The sequence below is a fragment of the Euphorbia lathyris genome, chromosome 4 (assembly GCF_963576675.1).
Source record: "Euphorbia lathyris chromosome 4, ddEupLath1.1, whole genome shotgun sequence".
Lineage (NCBI taxonomy): Eukaryota > Viridiplantae > Streptophyta > Magnoliopsida > Malpighiales > Euphorbiaceae > Euphorbia > Euphorbia lathyris.
Window position 1 is genome coordinate 54,234,561 of NC_088913.1, and position 15,443 is coordinate 54,250,003.

The following is a 15,443-nucleotide window of genomic DNA, read 5'->3' on the forward strand; positions in this document are numbered from 1 at the left end:
TGATAAGATTCATGATCGAGAAGACAGTTTGATGAATTATTTCTGAAATTGACCCAATTTATCAACGTTAGGGGTAAAATTGCTCTTGGCTACAAACGTTAGGGGTAAAATTGCACCATTTTAGACGTTAGGGATAAAATTGCTCCTAACCCAAAATGTTAGGGGTATTTTTACACCTTAACCCTTTAAAGAATTTACAACACAACTAATGCCCACACCAATCGAGATAACCCAGTTGGCTTAGGATTCGTACTGATCGGTTCCAGTCTTCTTTCCCGACTCGATTCCTTCCTTTGCATATAACTAGCTAATGCTACTGGGAATGCCCTTGATGGATTCGCACTTCTGTCGAGCAAAGAACTGAAAATCCCCAAACCTAAAAAAACTAAATCCCTAATGTACTGAAGTCTGAAGCCCTCTCTTGATCTCTCCTCAAATTCAATTAGGCCGCTAATCTTGCTGCTGCTGGTCTTTTCTTTCCCGTCCGGTCGTCCCCTCTCCGTCTGTTCCGTCTCCCTCCTTCAACATCTTCTGTTCTGCTATCTCTGAGAACTTCTGTTCTGCTCCTATCTCGAACGAAGACTCGAATTGAAGCGTTTTTTTTGCTGCTCTTCTCTTAGGTATGCTAATTAGGACTCTTTATTTTCAATTATTTTTGGAATGTGCAATTTTATTGGGTCTGAGCATTCTGGTTAGGTTAGATAAAAGTTTTAGGTTCAAATTCTACCCTGAAGAGGGAGAGAGAGAAATGAGTGCATAAGAAACAGTATCTACCTGCATTGATTGTCTTTTAAGTGGCTTTAAATTTTTTGACAGAGAAATTAGGAATGGAATTCGATGAAATATATATTTTTTTTGAATATGCTAGTATCAGTCCCTGAAAATAATTAGAAGAATAATAATTTGAAACATGATCATGGTAAGAATGAGTCATTGTTTTAGATTCTTTAATGTTCTTTTAGTAGAGTTGATAGCCTTGCTTTTATTAATATAATAGCAATTGATAATTTTTTAATATAAATTTAGTATTCCAATTGAAATTATATATTTACCTCGCATATATAGTTTGCCCCCACTATCTACAAATCCTGGATCCGTCCCTCTCTATGAGTTTCCCTTTTTTACCTTAGGTTTTAATTTCTTTGATCTTACAATGTACTGTTTAGTTTCAGTCAAAATCTAGCTGAGGAATCTGCGGATTATTCTAATCTTTATCTCATTCTAACATGGTACTATACATGTTCTGATTTTTCTGATCCTTTTGTTGTGAGGACCGAATTTAATTCATTCATAATGAACAAAAAGGAGAAGAAGCTAAAATTTATATCTTTATGTAACTAATAATATAGTATATCTATAAATCTACAAATAATTCAATCAATGGCAATGGTTCATTCACCACCTTAACAATTGATGTGCTCTGTTAGGCCAATTTTTTTTAGTTAGACTGTACTGCTTCAAATTTGATGGTATTTTCGATAGCAGTCTAATGAGTTGGTTTACTTCAGAACATACTTCGATTGCTGTAGAATGCAGAATTTCACAACTGTCCTTGCATTGTTATTTTTTGTGCATCACATAATGACTTCATGCCTTCACACTAGAATTCACTTTTATTTTAGCTTTTATAAAAACAAAATCTAAAGTTGAATCAATAATAATCCAATAACGACCCTTTTTTCTTGGGAAAAGTTAAAAAGCAAAAAATACTTTGGTGACCCCGCTGATAGTTTTTAATGAAGTTTTTTCATTTTGCTCCTATTCCTCTCCTTCCTTTTTTTCCTTTTCTGACCATCAGTAAACGTATCCTAACCCTCCCCCCTTTCCTTGATTCCTTTTCAATCTCTAATCTCCACCAAACGGACGTCTAAGCCCTAAGGTGCAAGCTTCTTTATCAACTTCTTCTTCTTATGAGCTGTTTAACTTAGGAAATTGGGAAATTGCGATTCATTTTTTTACAAGTCCTAAGGGCAGATAGTTGCTTAAATTGGGATATTGGGGTTCATTGTTTATAAGCAATTCTTTAACTTTAATTGTTAAAATTAAAAGATGATTATTTAACACCAATTGGGATCTCTAGACTATGCTTGGACACATTTGATTTATCCTTATCTTATATAGCCTTTTCTCTTTCTTTCATCACATGGGAGTTTTGAAGAGTCCGTTGGAATTTTGAACTCAGGAAGCAAAAAGCATTGTGTTATTTGATTTTTGACACTTAGGATGATAGCATGTGTGCTAAGTTTTGTTAATCTTCTAAGTTTTATTATGTCAAAGATAGGATCCAAATTTAAACTGCTTCTTTCCAAATTTAAACTGATATTTTAAAGTTTGTTTCTCGTAAACAGTATGATTATGTAATTACATCCTGCATTAAGCTTTTATTTAGTCCTGTACATGATAGTTATGTAGACTGAAATTGCAAAGCATATTTAGTGGCTTAACTGTTGTCATGAATATATGCTAGGGAGATTTAGAGGATTTGGAAATGGTGGAACTGCTATTCTTATTGAAAATCCAACAAAAAAAAGTTCTATAGGAGGCTGTCCTTATTGAAATTTTCTTTTATCGATTCTTGATTGTTCTAGAGTTTCTTCTATTTTGATTCTGTGCTTTTCTGAGCTTGCAATGATAGAACTGCTGAAAGTTCATTTGTAAATGTTCTTTGAATAATATGGCTGCTGCAATTAGAGATTTTTATGTAACTTAGGTGGATTTTCCGGTTACTTTGCAGTAAAGAACATATTTCTTTGTTTTTGTTTTATGACATATCCTTCAACTTCACATTCCCAATTTTTGTTTAACTTCTTCAGTTTTACACTTTGTGCATAAGTTCAATATTTAACACAATTTTCAATTCCACCATTTTCAAGGTAATTTCTTTGACCAAATACAAGTAATTGGCTTACTAGCCTTAAAAACAGTAGACGAGATAATTTTTCTTGATTTTGCAATTTGTTTTTTTTTTAATTGAAAAACAGATCCTAACCCCCTTTTGGGTAGTTTCATTGTGATAATGATTTTGTTACGATTTCCGTCATTTTTGTGCCAATTGCCAAATTTTGTTTTGGTATTACGTATGTATTAGTTTTTTAACACTTTTTTAATTTAAGCATGGTTCTATCATGCATAGTTGCGAAAGGCAATCGGCTTAGGCAGCGACCCAGGCGATCGCAGCGGGCGATTTTCGAAAGGCTCGCCTTTCGTCCTCAGGCGAGAGGCGGTCGCCTGATTATATGGGGCGAAAATGTAAATTTGTGGGTAAGAAAAAGATTGGGGCGAAAAGGTAATTTGCCAGGGTAAGTCGAATATTAGGTTAAAATTGATATGTAGGATAGAAGAAGCATTTGTTTTGTGCGATAGAAAGAAGTAAACTTCCTGTTCACCTCCAATAGGGTAAATAGTATTATGATACATAGTATCATGTTCAAGTTGCCGTGAATTTAGAGACTGTATGGAATGGCTGCACTGTCCCAATTGTTAGAGTTTGTGAATCTTTGTGTCTGGAGAATCTCCAAATCCTTCTATAGGACAGAATTCTTCCGTTCTGCTTGATACTGTGTTTCTTTGGCTTCTGTCAAATCACTTAATTGCTTATCATATTTGTTATACATTGGATAAACAGTTGAAACGATGGATTCTGAAGACACCAATGGAGGACTATCCTTTCCTGGAAAGGAGAGAGTCGAATTCAGGGCTCCTCCAAGGAAATCGCTTTTGGGTATGTAATTGTGCATTTATTTATTATTTTTACTTCGATTTTTTTTTTTGTTTATTATGGTTTGTGTTGGAAGGAAAACCAAGGAAATTTTTGAAACTCCATCTTCCTCGTTTGTTGCTGCTAGGAAGTTTCTATACATTTTGATTATTAAAACGGAGACTTGAGTTTATTTCCACATTTAAATTGATCCTATTCTTGAAGAAGTAATGAAATGACTTTTCTTCATTTTTTACCCTTCACTGAATGCTATGCATAATTTACAGATTTAGTATGTGCCTCTTTAATTAATGGTAAAAGTTCTATAGGTCTTGATGTTCTTGCAATTGCAAAACGGGAAGAATCTGATGCAAATGCGTTCAAGGTACCCAGAGAAAGAGTTACCTCTGTTGCAGCATCTATGGACGAGGGAGAAATGGAATCTTCTGGAATAGATGAAGTAGGGAGCCATGCTGTACAAAATCACGTGAATAGACGATATCGTGATACGTCTATACGAGAGAGAACTTATGAAGGTATACTAAGTGTTTAAAATATAAACATTGTCAAAAGGATAAGTTTGCTATATATCTTGTAATAATTCTGAATAGGCATTTTAGGCTATGTTAAATAGTTCCATGAAGAGACATTTAGTAAATTTTGATGGGCTTCAAAACTTGCTCAACTTACCATGATCAAGGACGGTTTTAGTGACATGCTCCAAATTTATATTAACTCAATACACAGGTTATCTCATATTTCTTAAAATACATCTTTCATTTATAAATTGCAGAAAGTGTTGTGACATTACAAGGTTCAGCTAGTGATGCACATGGGGGCCATCGCTTGAGAGAAGATAGATCAGAAGATGTAAGTTTTTCCTCTATCACTACTTTGCTTTGCAATTGCTTCAGCATTTAGGCATTATTGTTGGTTGTCTAACTGCAGATCCTTTATCCTTCTTTTTATATGCAAAATGGTCCATTGATGATATTTTGCCAAGAGCCACTAGCAACTGCAGTAAGAATTAAGGATAAACACAACATAAGCTAGCTTAATATGGTTCACGAGCAAAACATAAGATGCTTTTTGTTTAGAGCTTAAAAATTGGCAGTACCCAACAATTATTCAAGTTATAGGTGATGCAGTGTAGGAGATTGAAGAGTTTACTTCAGCATCTAATCTAGAATGGACGATCGAGTGACTTTAGCACGTATATGCCACTGAAAACTTGATTTTTTTTAACACAATAAATTTTTCATGCGCTTTAAGTAAAAGCAAAAACTAATGGGAAAAATCTCAAAAGCTCAAGGATCTTGAGTTGTCCTCAAATTTGATGATCTTTACAAAAATTTTGTTGAGTTTCTAACAGCCTCTTTGTTTTGTTTTTTCATGCTGAATGATTTTGCTTCTCTGGTAAGTATTTAACATGCTATTGGCAGAATCAGGGTCCTTGTGCTTCTCAAATTGCTCTATGAGAAGCTGAATATGGCTAAAAGTAGAAACCTACTTTCGATGTTCTATGAATAAAAATTGTATGTTTCTGTATTACAAAGATGCATTACAAATATAGTTTCAGTTTTCTCTTGCCCCCCTGGTAATAAAACTACAATAGGGGCTAGAACAAAGCTGTTCAATTTCATTTTTTAAGGTAACCAAGAACTCGTTTTCTGAAATGATAGAAATGTTGCTGTTTCTTATTTCATGCTGCCCTTGGCAAAGGAGTACAAAAAAAGAGAGGTTAGGGTAAGCATTTTCATGCTGTTGCTTGAATGCACTTATAGTGAAGGAAGAGTTGCCTTGCCTAGTCTTATATTTGTAGGCTTGGTGTCAAAAGCAACTGTGTGGTACAAAAAGTGGAACTTCTGATGTTAGATCTTGGAGTTTCTTTTATTGCTCACCCTAATATATGGTTCCTTTCTTGCTTTGCAAAATTGTAGCTACCCTTTGTCTTTCCTATTAGCATTTGTTACATGGTTTAAGTACATGCTAGGTTTTTCAGCAAACATCTTGTTTGATTGCTATTCCAGAGGTCCTTTTATTAGAGGTCGAAGGGTAACGAAATCTATTTTGCTACTTGTATATTTGGTTTTTCTTGATTACTGTCTCCTAAAATATGGTCTAGGTAAAGTCAAGGTCAAGGTCTCGAGGAGGATTATGTTTTGGCCATTCTGATTATATATAGCAAAAGTTTGGTAGTTTTTTATGTTGTTCTTTGATATGAGTGTAAATCATGTAAGAATGTTGTTCCTATTGAAGGATGCTGCTACCACTACTCATAGTACCCGATCTAGGAGTCCAAAAAGGGGTAGGGATGATCGCAACAGTGTGAGAAGAGATTATAAGGACGATCATAGGAGCACTAGTATGAGGGTGACTAACAGGCACACTGATAGCCCCAGAGATTGGAGACAAAGAAGGGAATCACGCAGTTCATATGAACAAGAACATAGTAGAGATTATGGTAGAAAAAGAGGTAGATATGAAGGTTCAGGGAAGATGCCAGGTATCTCTCGTCTCACCTTGTTCTCTTGTATTTTTTATTCACTTTGTTTGCACTATGGAAAGGATAAAGGAAAAATGTACATTGTGAAAAAAAGGATAAGGAGAGGCATGATACAAACTGCGCAAGTTTGTTTGTGGAATTTCCATTACTTGAATTTCTTTAGCATCTCTCTCTCTCTCTCTCTCTCTCTCTCTCTTTTCATTTCTATGACTATCAATTTTTCATATGAAAACACCTTTTTTTTACAGCAACATATTGCTACTATTTTTTTTAACTAAATTAATTACGATTTGTGACAGACACCTGCGGTTATTTTCTACTTTGTTGTTTGTGGGGTACACCCCCCTCCCAACAGACTAGAGAGTTGAAGAGAGAGTCACAAGTCTATGTTTAGAATTGAATTTTATTGTCATTGAGATTATGTTTATTCTGAGATGGAAATTTAAATATGAATCTTGTAGGTAGATCTGATTGGGATGATGGGAGATGGGAATGGGAAGGAACACCCCGTCGGGATGGTCACTCCTATCCTGGCCAACAGACTCAACCTTCTACCCCTTTGCTTGTCGGGGCGTCGCCTGATGCACGGTTGGTGTCCCCATGGCTGGGTGGCCATACACATTCCTCTGCTGGTATGTACAAGAGCATTTGTGATTTGTCTTCAGACTGTATGTGGTTTTTCCTTTTCTTTTTTGTTGGCTTACAACTTATTTTTGGAAATGCACAGGTTCTTCTCAGTCTCCCTGGGATCATATTGCTCCCTCTCCAACTCCAATACGGGCGTCTGGATCTGGTTCTAGACATGGTAGAAAGTCTCATCAACTTACTTTCTCCTCTGCAAGTGCGCAACCATTAGAGGTCAGTGTTGTCATTTAGTGGTATGATTTCTTTTTCTTTTTTCTTTTTTCCTTTAATTTCTCTTTTTTATTTTCTGTGTTATTTTTTTTTCCTAACAAGAAGTTATCGAAATTAGATTCTTCTGGATGTTTAAATGGTGAGTTTGCACGTTGTTGAAGAAGTGCTCTTCCATTCTAATTCAAGCTCCTTCACAATTTATATGTGCAGGAGAAAGGAGAAGATCAAAAATTTGCATCTGAGGATAATGAGATTACTGAAAACATGCGTTTAGAGATGGAGTACAATTCTGACCGGGCATGGTAAATTATTCTTTAAGTTATAGAGATTGTATATGGTAGCCTTCAAACTTTTCTTTGCTGATTGATTGCAAATGAGCTTTTGCAGATATTACATCTTGATTGTTTCTTGATAAATCTTAGAACGCTCAAATCTCTGGGGTGCCATTTTATTTTCTACTTATGCAATACTTTTGCTTATGACATTTTGTTGTGTAGGTATGACCGAGAAGAAGGTAGTACAATGTTTGACACTGATAGTTCATTCTTTTTCTTTCGGGATGAGGATTCACTTCAGAAAAAAGAGGCAGAATTGGCCAAAAGACTGGTAAATTATTTAGTGGCTTGAAAAAATAAATCACTCACTCTGTTGTTGATGTTATTTTATTATTTTTTGTGCATCATGATTTATGGTTGCACAATTTTAATTGTTGATTGTGTTTTTAAGTCTGCACTCTTTGTAGGCTTCAAATTCATCATGATGATTCAAAGTGCTTATTTGTATTCAGGAAATTATGTTTTCTTTGTCAAAGGATCATATATATAATGCATAAAAAGTAAACACATACATGTGCTTTCTTTGACATCTACCCTAATTTAAGCTACTAAAACCAATAGTTATTAAAGGCGCAAGGCACACTAAAGAAAAATAATAGATAAAATTGTAAATAACAACAATTAACATTTCAAAAATGCAACAAATAAGCAAATACCAAATCATATCAAAATATCCATCATTTTAATCATAAAATGCACAAAATAGATTCCAAATTAACTATTAACTTTTCCATAATCATAACTCATAATAAGATTCTAAATTTAAAGACTAAAGTCCAATCAAATCTTAAGACTAAAGTCTCTACTTGTGACATTTCTGAACTCTTCAAAATGGGTGTTATTCCTTGTGATATTTCTGCTGTCCAATTCTTCTTTTCTTATTTATTTATTTGTTTTCATTGTGATATAATTTTAGCCGTGGATCATATAGGTTGGAAGGGGCTGAGATTAAAACATCATATTTCTAACTTGGAATCCTAAAAAGCAATGTAGCTTCTAAATTTGCACCTAGGCACGTCTCTGGCAAGGCGCTAGGCTCAGAAAGTTGCACTCAGGCTTTCGCCTCTTGAGCAGAGCATGCCTTTTGCACGCCTTTGATAACTATGCTAAAACCAATAACTGTGATTAGAATTGTCCTTGTAGTTTACAGAGTACTTGAATGCTTCTCATAAACTGGTAGCCATGTTAGAATATATTTTTGGAAGTGGAGGTATAAGACAAGTTGATGAAGTCAATCTCTTGAAATATAAAATTCCTTCTCTGGCTCTGTAGACTTACAGGCTCAAACACGTTAGGCCTTTTTCAGTTTATGGATTGTGTATAAAATTGCTATTTCACTCTGACATGTTGAGTTTCTTTTTGGAAAATGATGACATTTTTCTACAGGTTCGAAGAGATGGATCCAAAATGTCACTTGCTCAAAGCAAGAGACTATCTCAGCTTACTGCGGATAATGCCCAATGGGAGGATCGACAATTGCTGAGATCAGGAGCTGTTAGGGGTACTGAAGTGCAGACTGAGTTTGATGATGAGGAAGAACGCAAGGTTATTCTTCTTGTACATGGTAAAAGAACCTTCTACATGTTGGTAGTTAATTCTACATGTTGGTAGTTAATTTGATGAAGTGTAATGGCAGCACACGTGTATGCTTTTCTCGTTAACTAAGCTTTTTGTCATTTATTGTCGTGATAGATACAAAACCTCCTTTCCTTGATGGAAGAGTTGTATTCACCAAACAAGCAGAGCCTATCATGCCCATAAAAGACCCCACTTCAGATATGGCCATTATTTCTCGCAAAGGATCTACATTGGTTAGAGAAATTCATGAGAAGCAAAGCATGAATAAGTCACGTCAGCGTTTTTGGGAGCTTGCTGGTTCAAAACTTGGTGATATTCTTGGAGTTGAAAAGACAGCTGAACAGGTATATGATACTTTTGATATTGAACAAAAATATACTTCCATTTTCATGGAATTTTCTGAAATATGGTTTCATCTGCCTAAAACATTTCTGTTTATAATCCTAGGTTGATGCTGATACTGCTGTAGTGGGTGAAGAAGGTGAAGTTGATTTCAAGGAAGATGCGAAATTTTCACAACACTTGAAGAAGGAAGAAGCTGTGAGTGACTTTGCGAAGTCAAAAACCCTTGCTCAGCAACGACAGTATCTTCCTATATTTTCCGTACGAGATGATCTGTTGCAGGTTTGACATCTTCCAATTATTATATGCTTTTGTTGCAGATAACCTACTTAATGTATAATCAATTGTTATTTTCAAAGATTTTACATCATGTGGATCAACTCTAGTTTAGAAAAGAAAAAATCCATATGAACTTTGTTATGCTCCTTCAAATTGAGCATTAAATCTATCTATTTCAAATTATATCTTTTTGGAACATTTGGGTGGAGATGAGCAATTGAGTTACGTCACAGATGATCATAGTATAGCTGTGGTTAGTAAGCTTTTGTTTTCATTTAATATTCTACTCTGCACATTTTCAGAGGTGCAAAGTTAGTATTGGCCACTATGTGTCCTTTGTTGTATAGGTGTTTTTTTTTTTTTTTTTTTAAGTTTCTGATTGGCTATCCTCTTTTGAAGCACATTTGAAACATTTTGAATGTTCTCTTTTGTTCAATTTTGCTTATGAATGTGTACTGGATAGGTGGTTCGTGAAAATCAGGTCATCGTTGTTGTTGGAGAAACAGGTTCAGGGAAGACAACTCAACTGACACAGGTTTCCTCATATTCTCCCTCTTTCTCGCTCATCACAAAGCTTTTAGTTGTTTGTAAGAGTAGAGTCATCAACATTGTGGAAATGGTTGAATCTTACATTTTTATTTTTTATGACAGTATCTCCATGAAGATGGCTACACAAAAAATGGCATAGTGGGTTGCACCCAACCAAGGCGTGTGGCAGCTATGAGTGTTGCAAAAAGAGTTAGCGAAGAGATGGAAACTGAATTGGGAGACAAGGTTGGTTATGCCATTCGTTTTGAGGATGTGACGGGGCCAAACACCATAATTAAGGTGTGTGATTTATGAATAATTTTGTTAGTTTTTTAGTTTTTTTAGTTTTAACATTTTCAGGTAAGGCCTTGTTCATTGTTGATTTGCTATGTGCATTTTCGGTGTGCATATATTTAGATCGTAATTGTATCAAAGAAGACCATGGCAACATGATGAACATGAAAGGTTATGATATATCAGAAATGTAATAGAAATGAAGTAATTACTTTGATGCCTAATGCATAAGAATACTTAAAAAATAATCTGAATCAAGAGAACTAGCTAGTTGAAGAACGGCATGAGATATTGTCTTTCCTTTTTTATTTTATCAACTATGTAAATATTTTAATATTTGAATATTCTTTTTGTTGCATTATTGACAGGTCTAGCTAGCTATAACTTCTTATTAGATGATTGCTTACTAAATTATTTTATACTTTTACAGTATATGACTGATGGAGTGCTTTTGCGTGAAACTCTCAAAGATTCTGACCTTGACAAGTATCGGTAGGTGAACTAACTTTTGAATCTTTCTTTGAATACGAATTGATTCTCTTGCCAGAAACTAGAATAGTTATTAAGTTTTATTGTTATGATTGTTGCAGGGTCATAGTAATGGATGAAGCGCATGAGAGATCACTAAGTACAGACGTGTTATTTGGGATACTGAAAAAGGTTGTTGCACAACGACGTGACTTTAAGCTCATTGTGACATCTGCAACTCTGAATGCCGAGAAATTTTCAACTTTCTTTGGAAGGTTGCTTATTTTTTTTCTTTGACTGCTATGCTTGAGAAATTACTGAATAATCTTTTTTTAACGTAAGCATATTAATTTTCCATGTTGCAGTGTTCCAATTTTTCACATCCCAGGAAGAACTTTCCCTGTTAATATCTTGTGGAGTAAAACTCCTTGTGAAGATTACGTTGAAGGTGCTGTGAAGCAAGCAATGACCATCCACATTACCAGTCCTCCAGGTGACATTCTTATATTCATGACTGGCCAAGATGAGATTGAAGCAGCTTGTTATGCCCTTGCGGAACGGATGGAACAGCTCATCTCCTCTACCCAGAAAGCTGTCCCTAAACTCTTGATACTACCCATATATTCCCAACTCCCAGCTGACTTGCAAGCAAAGATATTCCAAAAAGCCGAAGATGGGGCTCGCAAATGCATTGTTGCCACCAACATTGCCGAAACATCTTTGACTGTTGATGGAATTTATTATGTTATTGACACGGGGTATGGTAAAATGAAAGTTTATAATCCTAGGATGGGTATGGATGCCCTCCAAGTTTTTCCTGTGAGCCGTGCTGCTGCTGATCAGCGTGCTGGACGTGCTGGTAGAACTGGGCCTGGCACATGTTATAGACTCTATACGGAAAGTGCATATCTAAATGAAATGCTGTCTAGTCCTGTGCCAGAGATCCAGAGGACCAACCTTGGCAATGTTGTCTTGTTGCTCAAGTCTCTTAAAATCGAGAACCTGCTAGATTTTGATTTCATGGATCCACCTCCACAGGACAACATTCTTAACTCAATGTATCAGTTGTGGGTCTTGGGCGCACTTAACAATGTAGGAGGACTGACTAGTCTCGGCTGGAAAATGGTAGAGTTCCCGTTAGATCCCCCACTGGCCAAGATGCTCTTGATGGGTGAACAACTAGGTTGTATAAATGAGGTTTTGACTATTGTATCTATGCTTTCAGTGCCATCCGTATTTTTCAGGCCTAAAGACCGGGTAGAGGAGAGTGATGCTGCCAGGGAAAAATTCTTCGTTCCTGAATCAGACCACTTAACCCTGCTTAATGTGTATTTGCAATGGAAAGAGCACCAATATCGTGGAGATTGGTGTAATGATCATTTCTTGCATGTTAAAGGATTACGGAAGGCTAGAGAAGTGAGATCCCAGCTGTTGGACATTCTTAAAACTTTGAAAATCCCCTTAACTTCCTGCGGGCATGATTGGGATATTATACGGAAAGCAATCTGTTCTGCATATTTTCACAATTCTGCAAGATTGAAGGGGGTTGGGGAGTATGTTAACTGCAGGAACGGAATGCCATGCCATCTGCACCCGAGCAGTTCTCTGTATGGTTTAGGTTACACTCCGGAATATGTGGTGTATCATGAGTTGATTTTGACGACCAAGGAGTATATGCAGTGTGCCACTGCTGTTGAGCCGCAGTGGTTGGCCGAGTTGGGACCTATGTTTTTTTCTGTCAAGGATTCCGATACATCGATGTTGGAGCACAAGAAAAAACAAAAAGAAGAAAAAACAGCAATGGAGGAGGAAATGGAAAACTTGAGAAAGGAGCAAGCAGAGGCAGAGAAGGAAAACAAAGTTATGGAGAGACGAAAGAGGGAAAAGCAGCAGCAGCAAGTCTCGACGCCAGGGCTCGGGCAAGGCTCTTCCACATACTTGAGACCAAAGAGATTTGGTTTGTAAATTTTTCTATCTTGTATTGTACTAAGAATTTTACACATCTGGAAAATATAATATATTAATTAATAGCACAGTTAATTGTTAACGATAGAAAGTAATTTAGTGTAAATCCAATTGTTGATACGTTGTATCCAAGTCCTGATTTCTCTATTAATTGATACTTTTTATACTTGTTACTCACTTATATGGCTAAAATGCAATGATTTGCCTTTTATTTTACCATATTCACTTCATTATTGGTTACTATATCTCTAACCATACTTTTTATATTCACTAATTATTTATTATTTTAATATTAAAATTATTAATTTATGTTATATTTACCAATAGTATGAGGAGAGAGACTCAGACATTAAGTGGTGGAGAGATGATCTCTATTGATAGAGAGGATGGAGATGCTCTAAGCATCCCACTTCATCCAAATACAATATTATAATTTATAAATACACTTTATCCAAAACACTTCATAAAAAAAAAAAAAAAACCTCTCTAAGAACATTAACAATGGTCTGGTGGTTATGATTAAATTTGCTACTTAAGCATCTATAGTCATAACCATCCAGTGGTAACGGTTTGTAAATTTGTGAATCCATTTATCATAATACTTTAAATACTATTATTTTCTCCACTCTATTATATAAATCATTTTAGATTATTTCACAAACTCTCATGTAATGATTGGATCCTCAAATGTTGAAAAGCACATAAACCAAGATAAAAATTTAATTCTTGGATAAAAAAACTAAATTAAAAAGTTCTTAAAAAACTAGAATGACTTATATTTAGAAAAAAAAAATAACTTACTAGAATAACTTATAAAAAGGAATGGAAAGAGTAACCAAGTTCGGAATAACCACAGAAATAGAATCCTCATTGATAGAGAGCCTGCTGCTAGTAAAAAGAGTGGAGAAATATTCCACAACATGTTGAGAAATGATATTCTCATCCTCAACCAAAGCCCTGTTAATGAGAAGAGAATCCATTGATGATTGAATTTTTCTACCTTTAGCCGAACGATGAAAAAAGTTTGAATTCTGATCCCCCGCCTCAAGCCATTTTTCTCTGCTTTTATCATGGAGAAGCAGTTCTTGCCGGTGAAGTTGAAGATCGAGATCGCGCTGAGCTTCTATCTCAAGCGTTCGCTAATTCTCATTCAAACCCTGTATTGAGATGTCTATTTGGATTTTAGTAAGCCTTGATTGAGCAGCAACAATATTTACTTCCACCCTTCCAAACACATCTTTGTTCCATATACGCAATTTAGGCTTCAATGTTTTAAGTTTATGACAAAGTAGCTGCGTCGAAGGAAGAGAAACATGGCTGTTACTCCAGTGTTCGGCAACCAAACCCCTTAGGGAATCATGAGTAGTCCACATAGAGAGAAAACGAAACCGGACCTGCCGAGCCAAACCATTTTTTCATACCAAAAGTAACGGACTATGATCAGATTGATGACGAGGGAGAACAGAACAGCTGATTGAATCTCAGGAATCAACAAAATCATCAGATACAAGAGCCCTGTCAACTTTACATTCAGCATGATCAGAGCCAATATGACCATTAGACCATGTAAATTGCATACAAGAACTATCAATTTCCGAGAGGCCGTTACTATTAATAAAGCCGCGAAACTCCCTACAACTAATGGCAGAAGGGCTACGACCCGTCTTTTCGTGAGCATCGATGACCGCATTGAAATCACTGATAACCAACTTTTTCTCGTTGCCCACAATAGCACTGATTGAATTCCAAAGCATACGTCTTCTGCCAAAAAAATTACTGCCATAGATGAAAAAGAGTTGAGTGTAAATCGTGGCATTACCATAATTGATCGAGATGTGTTGATCATGACAAAGAATCAGAGAGTAGAGATGAAGAGTACCAATTTCATAAAAAAGCCAAAGAGAATTACAAGAATTCTCAGCAACAAATTGCAAGCCAATAGAATTCCAGAGAGAAGAGTGAATCCTATCCAAAGCAACCATATGTTCAGATATACATACCAGATCCAGATGATTGACAGAACAAATGAGTTTCAAAGCCCTCTGCGTACTAGGGTTATTAATACCCCTGCAATTCCAGTAAAGAATGATCATTTAGGCGGTGAAGAACTGCCCCGCCCCTTAGAACGGGAGTCTGCACTAACATGTTTTGCCTTGGACTTAGCTTTCTTCCTAGTAGTTATCCATTCGGTATTCACCACAGGGATGCAATTGATATCTACCATTGGTGTAACTGGCATCAGAGATCCATCAGAACCCGATACAGAACTGGCATCTTCCTCATTACACTCACCCAAACTTTTCTTTTCTTCCTCGTGCCCCAAACTTTTATTGTTAGCTGAATGGTGCAGCACGAGTTGCAGAGTAGCAGCAATTTCGCCGTCCTCAACTTCCACCCGATCCTGAACAAATGTTTGAGGAGCCGTCTGAACCTTATCCTGCTCAGGATTAGGTCGGGTCACCCCCTGCCCCTTTCCTGAATGAAATGATCTCTGAGTCTGTGGCCTAGGTTCCCTGAGATTTCTCCTGCATTGAGCCGAGGTATGTCCAATTGATGAACAAGTTCCACAAAGCGCCGACAATCGCTCATACTTAAG

At 36.1% G+C, this 15,443-nt stretch overlaps 1 protein-coding gene across 1 annotated transcript; it reads left to right on the forward strand.

The window, feature by feature from the left end:
• Positions 1-230: 230 nt before the first annotated feature.
• LOC136225779 (pre-mRNA-splicing factor ATP-dependent RNA helicase DEAH7-like) lies at positions 231-13,024 on the forward strand. The gene is made up of 17 exons (XM_066013892.1): positions 231-620; positions 3,626-3,721; positions 4,027-4,233; positions 4,491-4,567; positions 5,957-6,203; positions 6,665-6,835; positions 6,931-7,061; positions 7,269-7,360; positions 7,556-7,664; positions 8,780-8,957; positions 9,086-9,315; positions 9,419-9,595; positions 10,056-10,127; positions 10,244-10,420; positions 10,845-10,906; positions 11,005-11,157; positions 11,248-13,024. Exons 2-17 carry the CDS (start codon positions 3,634-3,636, stop codon positions 12,845-12,847), a joined length of 3,771 nt encoding a protein of 1,256 aa, XP_065869964.1. The 5' UTR covers positions 231-620; positions 3,626-3,633; the 3' UTR covers positions 12,848-13,024.
• The last annotated feature ends 2,419 nt before the right edge of the window (positions 13,025-15,443 follow it).